The sequence below is a fragment of the Thalassophryne amazonica genome, chromosome 1, assembly GCF_902500255.1.
Source record: "Thalassophryne amazonica chromosome 1, fThaAma1.1, whole genome shotgun sequence".
NCBI lineage: Eukaryota > Metazoa > Chordata > Actinopteri > Batrachoidiformes > Batrachoididae > Thalassophryne > Thalassophryne amazonica.
The window spans coordinates 15,065,933-15,086,974 of record NC_047103.1 but is presented as its reverse complement, the minus strand read 5'-3'; the positions used below and the strand labels follow the sequence as shown (position 1 = coordinate 15,086,974).

Below are 21,042 nucleotides of genomic sequence, written 5' to 3'. Positions count from 1 at the left end.
ATAGTTTTTACTTAAGATTAGACCCAAACTTTTCACCAAATTATATGTAAATCAATTTACTAGCAAAAGGCCCCCAAGTAGAGTTTTCAGTTATTTTTTAAGGGTAACATTATACGCTTGGAGCAAAGCTAGTGTTATGGCTAATTTCCAGCTGACGCAGTTGCTATTTTCATGCATAACAATACCATGGGTTGGTCTGAAAATGAGGTGTGGTGGGGTGCAGAGCTGGCCCGTTCATATCATCCATCACCAGAAAGCGGTTCCAGCAAAAACAGGTCAAAAGTCCAGCACTGTCTAACGCTGCAGAAAGAGCAAAACTGTGAAATTAGGGGCTTCATAATGTACGTACACTCTGCCTGCACATATCATTCCTAGTCACCTGCAGTGGTGATTACAGCTGCTTAACAAGCAAAGTGCACTTTTGTAATGGAGGTCAGCAGGTGGTGCTGTGCAGAAGAATTTAAATAAACGTCACTCCTGAAGGCCAAAGCACGCTCTGGTGACAGATGCCAGAGGCTGTGGGTTTTAGCCTGTGGTTAAAGTGCCTGCCTCCCCTCCCAGGGGCTATGAGTTCGAACCTAGAGTGGGACGAAGTGATGCAGGTTACACTGGGACACAGCCCACGCAGCCTAGCACCCTGTACACAACCCACTTTGCAACTGCTGTTAAAATAGGACCTACATTTCTTGACCTTTCTGATTAAAGCATTGCCGCATTTAGCTCAGACCTAAAGCATGATCATATTGGTTACAGACTCCTGATTCAACTTTTTCATCATGTTATAAAAACTGGATATGTGATTGTTTCCATTATGTGGATTTGCCTCCAGATATGTAATGTGTGCCCAAGAAATGAAATTAAACTCTTTTTCTAAGCTCTCTTTGAACAAGTATCACAAAAATATACAGTGGCTTGCAAAAGTATTCGGCCCCTTGGTATTTTACGCATTTTAATTTGTTTGTGGCATTTCAAATACAAAAAGTAAATCAGGCTTCTCAATACAAAAATTTCTAAAATGATCTTCCTTAGACTCAAACTGAAAGTAAATTTCTACAACTTGATACAAATTAATTAAAAATATAAAAGCCAAGATGATGGGTTGCATAAATAATAATAACATCAGTTATGAAGAAATACAAACAGTATGACACTCTAAGGTAAATCTGTGTGGAGTAGACAGTCCTCAAAAACTGAGTGACTGTGCAAGGAGAAGAGTGAGGAAAGCCACCAAGACACCCAGACAACCCAGAAGAAGTTACAGGCTTCTGTGGCTGTGATTGGAGAAATTGTGCATGTTTTGCATTTTGTATCTCCAGTTATACAGCTTCATCATGAAGTGATACAGAGGAGGGTTTTATTTCACCAAAACATTAAATCTAGGCTTGCATCTCAGATATACCTTCTGGCAAATTGTAGCTGAACTTTCAAGTCTTCTTTTTAATAAAACCCTCCACACAGATTTACCATAGAGTGCCATACTGTTTGTATTTCTTCATAAATGATGTAAATAAAGTTCAAGACATATTCAGTGACTTGGAAATGTTCATGTATCCATCCTCTGACTTGTCTGAAGAAAACTGGCAATTAAACTGATTATTTACAGGTATTATACCAAAGGGGCTGGATGCTTATGCAACCCATCATCTTGGCTTTTATATTTTTACTTAATTTATATCAACTTGTAGAAATTTACTTTCAGTTTGAGTCTAAGAAAGATCATTTTTGAATTTTTTATGTTGAGAAGCCTGACTTTTTGTATCTGAAATGCCATAAAGAAATCAAAATGTGTGAAATACCAAGGGGCCAAATTCTTTTGCAAGCCACTGTATATCTATAATACGAGAATTTATCTCATGATGTTGAAATTGTATTCTGAAATGCTGAATCCACCCCTTTACTCTAAAAAACAAAAACAAAACCAACTGCTTGACCAAGTTTCATGAAACCAGTTACATCATATCCTGTGTTGTAAATTAAATGAAATTAAATTAACAAATAATGTGTAATATTTTCCTGAATAAGTCCTTTTTGATTTTACTGGAGATTAGAAACAACAAAAGCCACTTCATTTGTTTTTGATTAATCCTGCTTACATACAAACCAACCACCCAACCACCAATCCCCCCCATCATCACCACACTACCACCAACAGAGAAAAAAACCCAAAGATGCACTTGAATTGCTGGAAGTCTTGCCTTGTTAAAATGACATCAATGAGATGCAAATATATGCTTGATATATTATTATATCAAGTATTAACTAATTAATGTCAATGAATTCTAAAGTTTGCAAGCATGTATCCGTACATACACATGCCACACACAAGCATGACACATACTGTCTTTATTGACTGGACATTAAAAATGTTAAGAACATAACCTCCTCAACGGAGGTCATCATTAGTGAATCCACAAGAATTCCTATTGTAACTTATGCATGAAGTTGAACTTTTTTCATTGTCTGCTGATTCTTGCAGTCTCCACCTCTGGACCTGATTGACACGGGGAAGGGGCTGAAAGTCCAGACGGGGACACCCCACCTGGTTAGCCTGGGCAGTGGGAGGCTGAGCGTGGCGGTCACTCTGCTACCACTCAAAGAAGGTAGGCGGCAGCAGAAATAAGAAAAGGCTTGGTGTTTCTGAATTACTTATCTTACTTGTATAAATGAATGACCCTGTGGGAAATTAAAATCCATCACTAATTGTGATGTTCTAGTTTTTAATAAACTACTTTAATAGCACCTTGGGCATTTTACTCCAATGACCTTGACCTTTTCCCAAATTATTAACTTCCAGCTGACCTCTGGAATCCACCCATCAAATTCCTTGACCTTGACCTTTGACAAAATTAATTCTTTAAGGCCAACTTTCATGGCAACCTTCATTGAGATGCCAAGTTTGGTAGAAATCACTAAAATAAACCTCAGAGGAGCAGGTCAACAAACGGACCAGCAGACAGGATCTTGGTTGCAGTGATTGACCATCAGCAAATTTGACCTTGCCTGAGAAATTCCAGAACCCACCTCCATATGTGTGCCAGGCTTGGTGCAAATGAGAGTGAAAACATTACATTTTGACCTTTGACCCCACTGATTTGCTTTTGGTACATTTCACTTCATCTGTGCAATTCCAGAACCCACCTCCATATGTGTTCCAGGTTTGGTGAATATCAGTGTAAATAATAATCAATTTGACATTTGACCCCAGTGACCTTGACCTTTGCAGAAACAAACCTTTTCTAGGTGATTCCCAGCTTAACTATCATCCACATGTGGTACCAAATTTGGTGGAAACTTGGCAAAGACCTGGGAGGAGCAGGGGAAAAGACATCCAGTCTGATTGGTTAAATCCTTCATTGCATTAGCAGAGCGTCCATATGAATCATGTGTCATTCATCAGCTCAACAACTAGACGATGCCAAAGTATATTTGCATTTGCGGTTACGTGAGCCAGAACACAAGAGTGGAAACATGGCAGCAGCACGATCGCCGATGTGATAACCCGAGAGAGTGATTACAAATCTGCAGCCTGGAGCAAATGCATAGATGACGAATACACACGGACAGACATCAGATCGGAGGCGGAGTCTGTAGGATAACATTGGACGCTCTCATACACAGCTGTGTGTTTCACAGAGCTGACGTTATATTCACAATGCAGTCAGACAGATTAGTTTTTCATTAGGCTGTAAGAACAGTGACACATTGTCAGAAAAAGCAATGTGCAGTTCTTTACGTCTTACTTTGAGCGTCATACTTCAAAGTAAGGTGATTATCCACAGTGGTGGCTTTTTTCCTCCTCGTATCATTTAGTTTCCCAGCTTGTTGACCAGTTCAAGCAGGAACTGAATGTCTGTTTTTCTCCAAAATCTGCCTACAGAAGGAAAATAGCTATTTAAAATCCAGCATGTTGAAATATTCCTTTAAACTACATTATGACCTCTTTGCTCTTTTGTCAGTTTAAAGGGGTCATAATGTCTACATTTTCAGAAACCGCCTTTGTAAGGCGTGTCTGAATATTGTGCTGTGTAAATGCCAGCAGAACTCTGCAGTTGTCTTTAGGGTAGGTTTTCGCTGATCTACAGCGCAATTTGTCTGTTCAATTCGGGCACACAGATGAGCGCACAAGCACATTTTCTATTTAAGCAATATGACAATTGTGCTGTCCTTTGGTTTGCACCAGATACAAGTCTTGCAACGGCCTCCACATGCTAGGTACCACATGACCTCGCTATTGAGGTCATGAGGTCATGCAGTGCAGAATGTCCCGCGGCGCTAAGCAAAGGATTTGCTAGTTCATAGCTTCTTGTTTAATGTGTCAAAATGTAACTGTTTACCTATTCATCAACAAGCCCTTTGTTCAATGTTCCAGGAGTGACCCGCATCGGACGAGATGATGCTCCCGTTCCTCAAGATATTACGATCCAGGGGCCCGGCATCGAAGCTGAACACTGTCTTATCAGCAATGAAGGTGAGTTCACGTTGTATGGACACCGTTTATGAAGACGGCAGTGTTGTGAGCAACCTCCTTGTGTTTAAGATAATTAGTATGGATACCTAAATAAGTGTAACGGAGGCCAGCAGGTGTCACTGTGCAGATGTAGTTAGTAAAGCTCACTCCCAACAGCTCAAAAGGATTCTCTGGTCGTAAGGCCAGAGCCCTGGGTTTTAGCCTTCTGGTTAGAGAGTCCAACTTCCATGCCGAGGATCGTGAGTTTGCGTCCCGAGGGGAGCGAATGGGCAGAGTCATAACAACACAATGCAGAGTGCAGCCGCTACAATGGTGCCGTGACCCGGATGGGAGTGAGTTTTGGGGGGTGAGTGTAACATTTTTGCACAGCATGTGTCACTGTGCAGATGTAGTTAGTAAACCTCACTCTCAACAGCTCAAAAGGATTCTCTGGTCACAAGGCCAGAGCCCTGGGTTTCCGACTTCCATGCCGAGGATCGTGAGTTTGTGTCCCGAGGGGAGCGAATGGGCGGAGTCATAACAACACAATGCAGAGTGCAGCCGCTACATAAGGCTGATGATTTATTTAGTTTTTCTACAAGCATCTTAAAGTATTGCGTTTAGTGTTGTGCGCTAAAGTAACTACTGAGTGTTGAATTACCTGATAACGTCTAGGTTGCAGCAAATATGTTTGTTAGCTAACTAGCTTGCTAGGTTGATAATGATTGAATTGCTTCCCTTAGCAAGGTTTAAACCAATCTATTAACTCAAATAATTTGAGTAGACATAATTATAGGTTTTACAAAATTTGTTTTTTTTTTTTGTTTGGAGCTTGGTTTTGCTTGATAATATAGGAATTTGGAGCCATCATCTAAATACTGTACCCATCTTACCAAAAACACAGGAGGAGTGGTGACTCTGGATCCCTGTGGACATCTCTGTAGTCTGGACGGAGTACAAGTGACTGTACCAACGCCACTCACACAAGGTACAGTATCCCACAACACCCTCATGATACCTTCTCAGTGAATTTAGGAAATTTAGTTTTGCCACGTTCTGTTAGTCACAAACAAGTCAGGTCAAGTCAAATCTGGGAGCATGCACTGATGCTATGCTTTGGCGCATTCACGACACCACAGAACTGCCTTGGATCCTGGATGGCAACCACCCAGGCAGACAACCGGTCTGTTCCCTCATCTCTAAAATATCCATTTATGTGCCACATCCAGGTGAAATGCAGGCGTCCCCTTGTTCTTCTCCAGCCACTGGGGTCCTCAACACTGAGGCACCTGTGAGCTGGATCATCCACGGAGACAGGTGACATGGCCAAGATGTTACGATGATACTGCAACATAATGTAAGGGATACTCCTCATCTCAAAGTCATTGCAGTGGTACCCAAGGAACCTCCAAAGAGACCTAGTAGCAACAACATCTAGGTCCGTAGTTATTTGCGCAGTCTTACAGCAATACAGGAAACACCAGGACTCGAAAAACTAGTACCCTTGTTCTCCTGGAAAGGTATTGGCATCACTAAACAGCAGTCGTAACTCCACATATTTTTTCCAGGCATCTCTTGATCTCAAAGGATGAGTTCCCAGAGACACGATCGTCACTGTGCTGAGATATCCTCCAGCAACCTCTGGGAGTGCACAAATGGTTCCCAGGCCATTCCCAAGCTGTTTATTGTCTCTTCCTAATTGTATGTGCCTGGAGATCCTCCAGAAGGAGGTGCCCAGATGTGCCCTAATACAACATGGCCAAATCACCACCAGATCTCCTGATGTGAGATATGAAGGGGGGTTCAGGTAGATGGGGGTGAAAAAGCAATATGGAGCATGAGGTTTGGAGAAGCATACAACTGGATGAAAAAGACAAAAATAATGGACAAATTCACAAACAAAATCAAATACTTTATTTCAGAGTGTTATAGCTGACAAAGTGTCCATTGTCTGTGGTGGCCATACTGATGTAGTTGTGCAAGAGAGAGCGTGTTTATATATGACAACAGCTGAGAGTATAACCTCAAACAAAGTGACCAGAGTGAAGTATTTTCCTGTAAGGGCCATTTTCAGAAAGACCCTTTTATCTATTGAAGCATTGAAACACTGCTGTCTGCTGGCCAATAGTGGTACTGATGTGTAAAGAAAGTTGGGCATTCTGCTTGGGGAGTGCATACTTTTAGTATTTCATAACTGGTGAGTTAGTTAGTGGTTTGGTTAACTTACATTCCCTTCAGTGTGGCTATGACTCACATGAAATATATGGTTGTTGCTCTGCATGGAAATGGTTGTGTATGTAATTCACTGTGAGTGTATATGTGTTTGTGTATAAATGCACAGGCATGGTGTGTAGGCAGAAGTCAGCTGGTGGGTTGAGCAGTCCATTGGGGATGGGGCATTGGGTTCTCCTGACGTTTGTGTCCCCGAGCAAGGCACTGAACCCCAAATAGCTCCCCATGCCCAGGCCAAATGTATGTGTGTGTGTGTGTGTGTGTGTGTGTGTGTGTGTGTGTGTGTGTGTGTGTGTGTGTGTGTGTGTGTGTGTGTGTGTGTGTGTGTGTGTGTGTGTGTGTGTGTTTTAATGTCAGATTTAGTGTGTGCATGATTGTGTGCCTCTGGTTTGGGTCCATTTGTAGCGGTCTGGAAAAGCTCGCTGCTACAGTGAGTCACAACTTCCACCAACTGCACACGGTGTACACTGTAAAACATCCGAGTTCATTAAAAGTGAATAAGTGTCATTGTTTTCAAAAGAAGTCAACTGAGAATTTCTGATGTTCTCTTTTAGACTTTTTTTTTTTTAGGACTTGTCTGCCAGTGCCTGGATCAAATTCATTAATTTCCCTTTCCTTCTCTAATGTTCTCATTCACACACCAAGAGGACTTTTGATTTTTCTTGTCTGCCCTCTCTGGATGTTTTTCTCCTTGTCACTGTGTCCTGCGTGGTCAGGCCATTTTCAGTTAAATATTGACAGGCCTGTTTGTCTTCCCACTGAGTCTGGCTGCTTCAAATATTGACATCGTCTAGTTGTGCTTACGCACGTCAGGCCAGGGCATTGTCCAGCCACCGTGAGTGGGAGGTGCAGAAAACCACTGGAAAGTCACATTATAACTCTTTTCAGCACGCTAATACAAGTCACCAGCTGTCTCGAAAACAGATGTTGTAAAAATACCACAGTGGTGCACTGGACAAATTCATTTTTGTACAACCTTCATCGTTGAAACATTGTTGTTGATCGACCCTCTGAGGACTCTACTCACCTTTGACAGTTTTGTGGCATGAACAAAATCACTTTTTTTCCACAAACTGCTGAAAATGAAATACATGAGTATTGTTGGAGTACTTGTCTCTCTTCTGCTATTAACCTATAAAATTATTCACAGACTGGCACCTCCCTACTTAGCTGACCTAATTAAACCCTACGTACCGGCCCAGGCTCTGCGTTCTCAGAGTGCAGGACTACTTTGTGTCCCTAGGGTGAATAAAAAGTTTGCAGGTCACAGAGCTTTCTCTTATCGTGCACCTGCTTTGTGGAATGATCTCCCTGCATCAATAAATCAGTCAGATTTTGTAGAGACTTTCAAGTCCCTTAAAAATCAGTCCGCCCTGTCTTAACTGTGCATCATCATTTCGGAGCGTCAGCAGCACTTCACCGATTATTGCCTCATTTCTGCTTCAAACTGCACTCCAGTCATCATCTATCTCAGCGATAGATATCTGAAGCTTTTGTACAACAATCATTTCCACATAAATTCAGCATTATTTTATAATTAAAGACAGGGAGCGATAAGAGCAGCATGTCCGAGTCTGACTATCTAAGTCTGACTTTCTACACCCAAAGCAAACAAAGGGAATAATGTGATTATTAACCATCAGATGACAAAATAAAACGAGGCCGTTTTAAGCAGAAATGAGGTAATACTCTGTGAATTGCTCCTGATGCTCTGCAGTGACGCATGTGCGGTGAAGGCAGAGCAGACCAATTTTTAGGGGGGACCGTTCGGTTAGCGACTTTGGCACATATCCCAATTTGTTCGTTGAGGTCATATTAGCCTAGAACAGGTGAGTTATCCTCTCCTAAATAATGTGCATACATGTCTCAGCTTGGTCCTCTACTACCTACTTATCTGCCACATTTGGTCCAAATCAGGTTGGAAATCAAATTCTTTGACACGTACCATTTTTAAGGGCATTTTCACCGTCATACATTCAACCGGTCTGCCCATATATATGGGCTCCAATGTCAAAAGATGTGGTTTGGAAAGTAGAGAGAGATGGTTTGAGAGAAGATTTCTCCGGGCCTCAGATGGTCTGGGTTGAATTAGTCTGACCACATAAACACAGTCACATCCACACACTGTGCCTGCAGATGATTAGCTGTGTTTAGGAAGTGATCTGTTCTGTATGGAGGACTTCGGCGCTTGACCTGAAATCACATCAGCTTCACTCCTAATTTACTGAAACAGCTTGAAGCCTCAAATAGAGTACGCTTGTAGATGGCACTAATCATTACATCATCACTACTGCCGTTGTTGACGCTGCTCCTGCATCTGCATATTTTGTATTGCTCCTCCTGCTGTGAGCAATGCTTTACTTTTTTGTGCTATAAATAGATTTTACTAAAATGCATTTCAAAATGTTGTTGATTCTGCTGCATCTTAAAAAAAATATCCAATATTACATATCTTGTTCAACAAAGAAGGGCTTTGTGACATCATAAAATGAGAATGTAAATAAAACAAAACTCTATCTTGCAACATGAAGGAAGAGATAAGAAGAAGAAGAAAAAAAGAGGTCAGCTCTAACTTGGTTTTGGACCAAGCCACTCTGACATTGTTGTTCAAAGAGTTGGCTGCACTTGGACTTGTTAACTTTGTCACAGATGTTTGTTTATGGATGTCGTTGTGCTGGTAATGTAGCTGGGCTGTAATAGGAGTCGATAACCTGCTGCGGAAGTGTACATTAGACAGTAAGTGGGCTTTAAGTTGGATTGTGGACTGTTTGAATGAGCGTAATCAATTACTTTATCCAGTACTAGGTACCTTCACCAATTGGTCAAAGAGTGTCAAGGTTGTGTGTTAATCCCTGTGTGTTTGTGGTCTAAAACTCTAAACATAGAGAGATACACTAGAGAGTTTGAGAGGACGGATTTTGGCTAAATGTTGTGATGACACAGTGCTTTTGTTTCGAAGAGTTTCTTATGTTTCAGGTCGATCTTGATCTGATTCCATCCATCTACTTTCTAAACCCACCTATTCCAGTGAAGACTCATGAGGTCTTTGCTGGAGCCTATTTGAGCAGTCATTGGGGGAGAGATGGTGTACACCCTGGACAGGGTGCCAGTCTTTCATACCACTGGCATGTATAGACAAGGAACACATTCACATGCTCACTTATGATTGATTTTGAGTCACCATTTCATCTAACCTGCACATCTTTGGAAATGGAAGGAAACCACACAAACATGGACAGAACATGCAAATTTAACAGAATGGACAAGGAAGCGAGCGTGAGACCTTCTAACTTCAAGGCAACGGTGCTAACCAGCTAGCCACCATGCCGCCGAGATGTGATTAAAATATTTTATGTCTTTTTGCCGTATCTATTACTATGAGCAACAGGTTTGTTGTAATGTCCCACAGCAGCCTGCAATATTTCCACCTGGTGGATGTTTACCATTAATGCATGTATAGAAGTTCACCAAGCACTCTAGTTCTTGAAGACTAGGTAACTCAGTGGGATAAGTAATTGCGCTACTAATATGTAAACAAAGACACTTTATCTGCATTGTCTTGGCTCACTCAGTTGTGCATGTACTGGGTTTGGCTGTGGAAGCAACCTGCGTCAGACTAACATCCCATCTACAAAGAGTCGTAGACTCTCATCCACTTAATGCTACAGGGTCTGGGAAAAAGCACCAGCACCACCGAGCCTCATAGTCTACCTAGGATTTAAATTTCATATTGTGACACAAACTTTTATTTGATCTCTTGATGATTTTTTCAAGTCTTGACAACATCATAAAGCTGTGTACATCAATGCCCAATGTAGGGGAAAAAACAACAGTGTTCTTTCTTGAAATAATTTTAATCCATGATTAACCAACATAATTTTGGGAGTTTTTATGCTGTGAAAGTTGGGTTGAGAACCTTTACCTAAGTTGGGCCCCATTCCCACATAGACGATTTTTGAACATGATACCACTGTGAAATTGTGGTGGGTTTGGGGATAGTCTTGAACGCTCTTGAAAGGTTGTGATGGTTTAAAACTCTTACTGAACTTTTATGAATCCTATGTTTTGCAGCCATCTTGAATGCCATTATGGGCATTTTTGGATATTTTTGTCAAACTGGGTTTACATTTCTATCACTTATATGCATTGAGACTTCAGAGGACTTTACCACTGTAGCCTTGATGTCTTGTACAGTCTTACTCGAGTTTTGAATGATCGTTGATGGAGTAATGCTGAATCATGATTGCTCAGTTCAGTTTCAATTTATTTCATTTATATAGTGCAAAATCACAATAAAGCTGCCTCAAAGCCCTTCATAAAAGACAGGTCTAATCTTACCAGCCCCTAGAGCAAGCACATAGGTGACAGTGGTAAAGAAAATCACCCTCTGATGATACTGAGGATGAAACCTCAAGCAGACCAGACTCAAAGGGGTGACCCACTGCTGAGGCCATTCTAACAGTTACAAGGTTTTTGTACAGTTTTACAAAGCTGAAGAAACAGAAAACAGGAAATCAAACAACATAATAATAAAAAAAGATAAGTCCATACAGACGTTAGCACCACAGGCAAGGGTCATCCAGTGTCGCAGACCGAAGGGTCCCCCTAAAAACTGGTCTGCTCTGTCTTCACTGCGTATGTGTCATTTGGGACCACAGTAGCACGTCTGAGACTGACTCTTCACACCCAAAGCGATCAAAGGGAATAATGTGATTATTAACCATCGCATGAAAATTCAGTAAGGTATCATATATTCCAATTCTAAGGTGAAACTATGCTAATATACTAAGGTATAATCTAAATATCTAAAAAGGAAGAGTAAAATAGAAATAGAAGAGTAGTAAAGAGTAGAGTAGAGCCACTTAGGTGCCTGGTCTTGAGAACCAGGGATGGTAGGTTGAAAAGCTTTTTTATGACAAGGTAAAACCTCCTAAATCATTCTAAAGCCAGTTGTAAGCAGAAACGAGGCAATACTGCATCAGTACGAGCTGTTACTGATGCTCTGAAATAACATAGGCGCAGCAGCTGCTGTGCTCTGATCGCCGTCTTATATTATGAAATAATACTGAATTTGAATAGATGATGACTGAAGGCAGTTTTAAGCAGAAATGAGGTGATAATCAGTGAATCTGTGGTAACACTCAGAAATGACCCTGCTGAGCTCCGAAATGAGGCATTCGCAGCGAAGGCAGGGTGGGCCGATTTTTCCTCACGCCGTCAGTGGGCCTGTTCCTATGATAGGGTCACTTTCAAATGCAGACTGCACCATTCAGCAGCTGCTTCAGGCCTTGTATCTCACGATCAGTCTGGTCCCTTGCAGTTTTGAACCATCACTCCTGAAGTACTATGTGACGTCGTCCATACCTTGGACAGAGAGAAAAAGAGCAAAATCAGTTGGTTGAAAAAACTACACCTAAGGTATAATTCATTAGCAGTAAATCAACAGAAAAACAGAGAAATTACAAAGGTGATCACTGGCCAGTAGCCTTAAGCTTCACTAACAGACCCAAAATTTAGAGAACGTTTGGGCCGAGACCTGTTCCTTTGCAAATTCAATGACTTTAAAGGGCTAGGGAGCATAGTACAATGCTATGCCAGTATGCTAGTGTAACGGAGGCCAGCGGGTGTCGCTGTGCAGATGTAGTTAATAAACCTCACTCCCAATAGCTCAAAAGGACTCTCTGGTCGCAAGGCCAGAGCCCTGGGTTTTGGCTTTCTGGTTAGAGTCTGACTTCCATGCCGAGGATCATGAGTTCGCATCCCTAGGGGAGCGAATGGGCGGAGTCATAACAACACAATGCGAAGTGCAGCTGCTACACTAGCCATAGGAGAGGTATCTCTTGGTTCAGTTGTGATGAATCATGTTCACATTGTAATACGCGGTGGTCAAGATTCACCATGACATCTTAAACGTGGTAAACTCATGGACAGCCATGGTAAAAATAAACAAACAAAACAAAACAAAACCATGTACTGTATGTAGGAACAGGCAAATGGTGTTTCCTGGCGCCATCTTTTCTTGAATGCAGTAAAAACTGTGTTGTTGATGTTTTTTTTTTGGTAATTATCACTCCAGTGAACCTTTTTGTTTTGGTTGTTTCATCTAGTCTTTTCTTTCTTTAATCTTCTCAGTTGCTCTTTGTCGTGGCTGCCTGTCATCCTCCCTCCTTTTCTCCCCCTTTATTTTGGTTTGGTCTCAAAAGTTGCACTAATTACGTCTAGCTTCTTAGGTTTTCTTTGAAATAAAATCAAACCACCGGTTTTATAAGATCTTTTATTTATTTATTTATTTTTATTATTATTTGTTAAGAATAGAGTATCTAAGTCCAACTGTTTTGGGGTTATAAGGTAGAAGACAAGGAAAAAAGGTAGACAAAGAAAAGCTGAGGGGGCGTCACCCAAATACCTCACTTTCCAACAGCCAATGAACATACCACCAACACACAGGGGCGCTACGCTTTAATGCAGTTGGTTTGTTTATCGTATTTAACAGCTCTTGTGAAATTTCGCTTTTCTCACTATTTAAATGTCGTCAATATCAAAAGGAAATATTGGAATTCCTAAACAGTCACTGAGGCGTTTGCGCTTTTAAATCCAGAGGCTGTTCACCCCTTTTTAAATGGAAGGTGGTACAGCCCAGAGCTCAGCCCCGTGGACGGTAAATCTGAAGTTCTCTTCCACACGGAGTCTGATGAGGAGGACAACAAGGTTAGAGACGAAAAACAACAACACGAGCTCTACTACAGACAGATTTAATTATCTTCCGCTGGTAGAAAGGCTTTTCTAACCACCTTTCGGGTTGGTTTTTAGTCAAGAGAGTCTTTTCCAGATGCTCTCACTGGATGGGACTCAGTAAAAGGTGAGTGATGTGATGTGAAATAAAACACATTTACTCGTTTTATTTTGTGGTGACTTAAACATCTACTTCACCGCCCTCTGTTTTTACAAGGGGGAAAAATTGAAGTAAACAGTTTGCATGCAAACATGACTTTGCAACTAGTTCACAGCATTAAAATATTCATGCAACATTAATTTAACTTGATTGTGTTCATATTTTTACTGAATGGGGAAATCCTTTTTTTTTTTTTTTTTTGAAAAGGGGGAATTTCTTGCTATAGGTCCAGAACTGGACACGTCACATGTCGGCTCTCTATAGTCCGTACTAGGCCTAGTAGGGTTTTTGGTTCCACTGAAGGTCAAAGGGCGAGAGGGGCAGGGTAAACCCTGGATAGGATGCCAGGCTATTGCACGGCCACGTATAGTCAGAAATACACAACCACACTCTACCTGCATGTCTTTGATGTGCGAGGAAGCCGGAGCACCTGGACAGAACTCGTGCAAATGCCACACCGAAAAGCTACAGGTGGGAATCGATCCCACCTTGCTGTGAGGAAACAGTGCTAACCACTAAGCCACAGGAACATTTCATTCAGAAATGTGTTAATAGTAAACGTCAATAACATTTTGTGACCTAATGAATAATGTCCTGGGAAACAATTTATGCAATTTCTGATTCACTTCAGAAGATATTCTGGTTCCAGAAGAATGTTAGAGATATAGCAACATTGAGCTCCAAAAGATATGAATTCATCTCGATGAAATTTTATGAGCATATTGGTAAATTCTTAGGAAACAAGGTTTGATGCTAAATGCAAGTGAAAGTGGCTTTTTTGGCGGTGGTGAATATGTGGCCTTGGTCTTTGTATGTGCTCTCTGAGTGCCTTCTAGATGGCCTTGGATTTGACTTTGATTTTAGACCAGTGGTGTCCAAAGTATTCCAGAAAAGGCCAAGAGGGTGCAGGTTTTCTTTGCAGCCACTGACTCCAGCAGGTGATTTCACTGATGAACTCATCCCATCTGCTCAAAGTGATGTTAATCAGTGAAATCACCTGCTGGAGTCAGTGGCTGCAAAGAAAATCTGCACCCTCTTGGCCCTTTCTGGAATACTTTAGACATATGTATTTCACATGTTTCATGTTGTGAAAGAATGGTCAAGTTCATCCGTGAAGTCTGACTGAAATTCCACTTTTTCTGATTTGAAGATATTGCCACGGACAAAAGACGACGATGTGATCTTTGACCTCGCCATGATTTGTGTTGTGAGAGGATGATCACAACCACTATTTTTTCTTTGCATTTAAAGCTATCGTTTCGTAGGCATCAGTTAAGGATTGCATGTTTAAACAGGTCGAAACTTTAAATACTTCAATCTTGGTTGAAAACTTAACCTCTTATTTGTCTAATCACACAGATTCCAAACATCAAGCTGTTCTTTTGAAGTGCTGTTTTCTGGCTTAAAGTTCCTATTTAATTGTTTTATCTTTTGCGTTACCATTTTTTTGTTAATTGTGACTTAATTGGTTTTATGTACCTGTTGTTGTGTGTCTGCTGGTGCTGCCATCTTGGCCGAGTTTTCACTTGGAAATGTGATTTTTAAACCTGTTTAAATAAAGAAACAGACCTTTGAGTCGATGGGGATGCATGCCAGCTCATTAGAAATCCTTTGCATTGTTTGATTACCCTTAAATCTGTTTTTGGCAAGACAGATGTGCAGCAGTAACAACTGGAATTAAAGCTGTTTTCCCAACAATGTTTGGGTGATTTGCTTGTGAGTTGGCTAATTGACGCTTTCATTGGATTTATCACTCTATGTCAGCGCACTGGGTAGAGACCACTGGTTTTTGAGTATGTTGGACATTGTTCTCTTGTCTTGTCTTTAAAATTTCTGGCAGTTCATTATTTGATTCATTTGACACTTGAGTCAACACAGGAGGTGACTTTTATCAACCAGAATGATGCTTTATAGATGGTTTTCATTTCTCAACACTGATCTCATGAACTCTTGCACAGTGGCCATGTCAAAGGTTTTGTTTTGATACAGCTAAAAAGGGTTCAAGGGTTGACTGGTTGAAGTGGTGTTTCTATGCATATATTATTTTTTTTAGAATAGGGCCAGAAACCTTTAAGAACAAAGGTAAATGTTGGCTGTCTATATTCCAACAGAGAAGGAGCCAAGGAAACACTTTAACCTTTGCTTGGGTTATGTATACAATGTGATTGCAGTTGCATTTGATTGCTGCTGTTAAAAAAACAACAGTAGCCTAATTGTGTTTGGCAGATTCATCGAGTAAAGCTGGTAGCTCAGTAGATAATAAACTGGCCTGCCAGTATGTAAACCTGGACTCAAATCCTACTCATTCTCCAGTCTGTGTCCTTGTGTAGTTCTTCCACATTGTCTCAGTCTACCCAGCTGTAAATGGGTATCGGCATTGACTGGGGATGACTGGAGTTCCTTTCCGTGGAAGTCATCAACTTCACTTCATCAATGAGTTGCGATGGAAAAGCGGCCTTCACTTGCCGTCACTCTCACAGACCCACTGGGGTTGCAGGCTGGTCACAATGGGCTCTCCATGGTCGGAAAAAGATCCTTCTTGGTCACCATCACTCTCCATCAGTTTCCAACAGTTGTACAAGTGTACTGAACTGCTTAAAACAAGTTGTGCGACCACTTAACAGATACATGGGTCTCATAAGTAGTCTTGATAAACTCTCACATGTCTCAGCTCACTCTCAACTTGATCCTGTATGAGTTGTGAAAGGGGCTTATGAGTCATGATATAGACTCTTAATTGACTCTGTATGGGGTTGCATCAATGATCACGGTTATTTACATATATTTCACTCGCACAATTCAGTTGCAATGCAGGCTTGGTGTAAACACGAATAATAAATTACAATGGAGACCAGCCAAGACCTGTGAGAGTTGACAAAATGTCATGATCTTGTAGGTCTTATATAGGTCTCAGTCTGGTGTAAACGGGGCATAAAGTAGAACTAGTCTGTCAAATTGTAATTATTCGAAATCTCTTAATTATATCTTGAAGTCTAGAGAGGATAGTGTCTGGTCCAGATTTGGACTATGGTCCATAAGTTAGTGAGCTTTGGTCAAGACCCACTTCTTAGATGTATTTCCAAGATAAAAGATGTCGTCTTATATTTGGAGCAATGCGATATTTGTCACTGTTGCTTTTATTTTATTTGACATCATTTGAAGCCACAATACATATTTAAATAGAAGTTACTATTAGAAATTTACTGTTAGAAATTTGTTAAATGTATATCTAAAATTGGAATTTTGAGGTAAAATTTATTCAGCAGATTCATCCACTATGAAAATAATCATCAGTGTTTGTGTGGTGTCGCATGCAGTTTTTCTATTTTAGAACTGCGTTGCTCAGTTTCATATTTTCCTGATTTAAACACAATACATTATCCAAAAGTTGCGTACTGTCTTTGTAAAGTTCACGAATCATTGCGCCCGCTGAATGCTGTGTAGGCTACTTTGTGAAACAAGTTAGATTTCTTGGTTGCGCTTGCAGACATTATTTTAGCCTTCACCTGTTGATGCTTGCGACCTGTTGTGTACACTTTAAAGAAAATGGAAGTAACCTTTATATGCATGCCAGGGGGTGGGAGTTAACTCGCAAACTTGTGTGAAAAGAACTAACAATGGTTTGGCTGTCTGACACTCGAAAACAAGATTTGCTTCATTGTCATGGATACTGTTGTATTTTTTTCCTATCAGGGCATTGATGGACTTTTATTTTAATTGTTCTCTAATCTTTATTATAAAAAGATGGGTTGGTGGGGGAGGAATTTGTCAGCAACTATCCAGACCACAGACACATAAACAAACACTGCCTGGATATCCCTGAGAGCCAGCAGTTTGTTTGTTATTCCTGCTGGGCCCTTGTGGTCCAGAAAAGGTTAATTTGTGGTTTTCAGTCCACTGAGACTGACAGTATGTGTGAGCTCAGAATCCGTCTTTGCACATGGGGGTAAATACCAGTTTGCCTTCAATGTGCCAAGTAAAGGTTATCAGCATTTTCTTGGCCAAATTTCAGATAATTTGCACATTTTAATAAAATAAGCAGGAACTAAGTTTCCGAACGGCACTTAAATGCATTGCTGATTGTTAGTCATGTATACAAGCGTAATGTTCAACGAGGGATCTCTGTAATTGTTTCATTTCTTTATTTTTTTCATGCTGATTTAATGGCCTCTGTTTGGCAATTCATCCACTTATGTTAACCAAACAGTTTTGAATTTCCCCTCCCATAACATTGTGGTTGGAATGTAGTTTTGTGTGCTCAGATCTACATGGGGACAGAAATTGGGTCCAGATTTAAAACAGCGCCTACATCTGGCTCCTCAAAGACTCTGAGGTCAGACTTTCTAGATTGGAAACTTTAAATTATGCTATAAATGTATACGGACTAATTTTAAGTTTTGTTGGAAAACACATATGCATGTGATTTTTAAATTGAAAAATGTATAAATTATTTTTGGATGACTACATGTGTCGACATGGGACATAAATAAACAAGCAAACACACACACACACACACAAAAAAATGTGAGTTAGATTTAAGCTGAAGCCCCTTTCGCACCCGGACCGTAGAGTTGTATTGTGCTGCATATTTAGTACGCAGGAATGGCTGTGTAAATTGCGCGAAGGGGGAAGTTTGGTCCGCCTCTTCTTTTTCCGTGGTTTTGAAGCTTCACTGCCAGCAAAGTTCAGCAGAGTCCAGCGGGATGAATGAAATCTGACAGTGCAGGTATGTACTGATTAAAAAAAAAAAAAAAAAAAAATCTAAAGGATTTTTCACCGGACTGGCGTAGAATTGCGTACAATTGTGGAGGCATTGTGTACAGTAGCACAGTGTTGTATAGACCTGCGTAGAGCACTGCGTCCGGTGCTCTTTGCAAGTTTTGTCAGTTATTACGATGAAAATTAAAGACTTCCTCTTCATGTACATCGTCTAATTTCTCTTTTCTTTTAAAAAAATATGTTTATCTCCTTGTTGATTTTAAACATTTTATGCGCTTGCTATAGGACAGCAATGTAGTGCAGTGGTAAAGATTATGTCTGTTAATCAGTGCTTTTGTAAATTGCAGGTTTGAATCCCACGAGTGGCATGTATTTTTTTTTTTTTTTCTGTTGTGGTGCAACATGTTCCAGCTGCTTGCATTGTGTTCATGCACACTTGTGCACATAACCGTCGCCGGTGTGTCGTATATGCCTGTGCCACCGTGCATCCCTCACGACAGCAGGTGGAATGTTTTGTGGTTCCCCATTTCGTGTTTGATTCACGGATTTTCTTCCAGTTTATGTGTCTTTCGTGTTATGTGTGAAGGGGCCCTTAGTGTACGTCATACACCCAAGTTAATGTTTTTTAAATCAAAGGAAAAAAAGTCCATTTACTGTCGGAAACCCAAATTAACATTTGGGTCACATCCCATAATTTGCAGGAGGGAGGGGGGAAAAACAAACAAAAATGTTCAACGTCATGGCTGACCCAGAATTTATTGACATCTGTTTTAGGACAGCTGGAACCTTTTTATCAAATTTTGTGGAAATCTGTTCTACAATTGTGTCCTTTAATGTTAGTGATAAAAAGTGAGATAAAAACACTTCATGACTCTGTGGCTTTTGGCAGATCAGTCACAACAATTTGTGGTCCAGATCAAAGCTTTTCTTTTAGGTTTTATGGAAACTGGTTTGTTAGTTTTTCAGTAATCCTCCTAAAAATTGCAACAAATATGACAGTAAACAGGTACTACGTTCAAAATCGTGAACTTGTTTCAGACGACGGTTATATTGAGAGCAGTCAGTCGTCTTGTATTTTCTTCAAACAGCCTGCACACAGAAGCAGTTTTTTGGAATAATTTTAGTGTTTCGAAGGTTTAAAATATTTTTAATTTGTTTGTATTTTTTTTTAAACATTGTTCAGTTGTGCATCTTGCAATTATTCTCATTTTCTTCTTCCCCTGTGTTCCCCCCCCCCCCCCACTCCTGTTTGTTTATGTTGAAAGTGTGAACGAGAATTGTCTCATAATTATTTGTTGGATGAGGCTTTGAGGGGAATGAGGCGTTGGCGGGCTGCAAACAGATCCGGGCCACACTCTTTTGTCGTCGCTTTAACAGTGGCGCACAGCGAGGTTTGTCATTGGGGGCGGGAAATTAGATATTTACAAGTGTTGACAGCTGGCAGAGTGTGTGTTTGCTGTGATGTTACACACTGCGATTTACTGTGAGTCATTAGACGGACACTGCTTGAAGTCCAACAGCTACACACAGTTTGCTCTCTGTTTGAAGACCCACAAGGATTCGTCATGTCTGGCGATGGGGGCAAAACATGTTATTACATCATGCTCACTTGAGTCTGCGCGGTGAATCCATCCCACCTTTTGCAGTAAATCACATCTTTTAACGTGTCCGTCATCGTGCCGCTTCCTCACAGTTTGTGCCCAAACTTGCAGAATAGTGTTTTCGCAGTTCCAGTATGTATTCTGGAATGTCTCAGTCCAGATGTGCAGACTAAACACTTCTTACACTGTTGTTTTTGTGTGTAGTGTTTGTTTTGTCTGACCACCACTTTTAGGAAAGTATAATTGAAAATTTTTTTCCCACCCAAATTCAGTATTGTTGTTATAACTTAAATCAAAATTATTTTCTACAAATGACGTCCCAGATTTCTGCTACATTGATCAATTACAAGAAAGTCAACCTTTAGGTAAGCATACTAAAGCTTGTCTTGATTGTTAGAGAAACATTTAGACAGTGTTGTCTGGTACTTGGTAGGTTCATTATTTTCTCTGCTTCAATATCATGAACCTCGACTATACAAATAATACATAACTCATACTTGTCAGGGTTACATCTTAGGACACTGTCATGGACTTTTTTTTTTTTTGTCTTTGTTTTGGGAAAAGGGCAAAAAAAAATGCATGAAAGTGGAATTTGGCTCAACTGTTTAATTTGAATGATCCATACGCAGTTCATATCACTGTGCAGTGATAGTGAGCTTTGATATTTTGACACAAAAATCTTCCCAGCCAATTGCTTCACCAAAATCTTTGTTGCTTGAAACCCCTTCTACAGCTCATAATACTACTGACATCTGTTGGTCAACAAATGTATAGCACACATTATGATTGGAACTTCAGTGATGAATCAGTCATCAGTAGACTGTTAAATTATTCAGCAGCTATGTTAATCGATTAATCACTTCAACTTAATTTTTTAAGCATCCAAATTTTTGGTTTCAGCTTCTTAAATGTGAATGTTGTTGTTGTTGTTCATTCGGCTGCTCCCAGTTTTTGTTCGGGCTCGCCACAGCGGGTACAGCCAGATCCGCACAAGTTGGCACAAGTTTTACACCGGATGCCCTTCCTGACGCAAATCCAGTTGAATACTTTCTAATTTTTTTACTAGTTTCCTTACTCCCAGCTGGCAATAAACTGAGTATCTCTGAGTTGTGGACAATACAAAACATTTGAAGGCGTAATCTTGAGGACTG

At 40.5% G+C, this 21,042-nt stretch overlaps 1 protein-coding gene across 4 annotated transcripts in view; it reads left to right on the top strand.

Annotated features, from left to right (window-relative positions):
• phldb2b (pleckstrin homology-like domain, family B, member 2b) overlaps nt 1-21,042 on the top strand; it is a 132,126-nt gene that overhangs the window by 28,260 nt on the left and 82,824 nt on the right. For 3 of the 4 annotated variants that reach the window (XM_034165913.1, XM_034165919.1, XM_034165905.1), the window contains exons 3-5: nt 2,477-2,600; nt 4,370-4,468; nt 5,352-5,435. In XM_034165913.1, the coding sequence (XP_034021804.1) occupies nt 2,477-2,600; nt 4,370-4,468; nt 5,352-5,435 (307 nt within the window). Of the gene's footprint in view, nt 1-2,476; nt 2,601-4,369; nt 4,469-5,351; nt 5,436-13,352; nt 13,539-21,042 lie in introns of those variants that run through there. The other variant, XM_034165925.1, reaches the window with a different exon arrangement.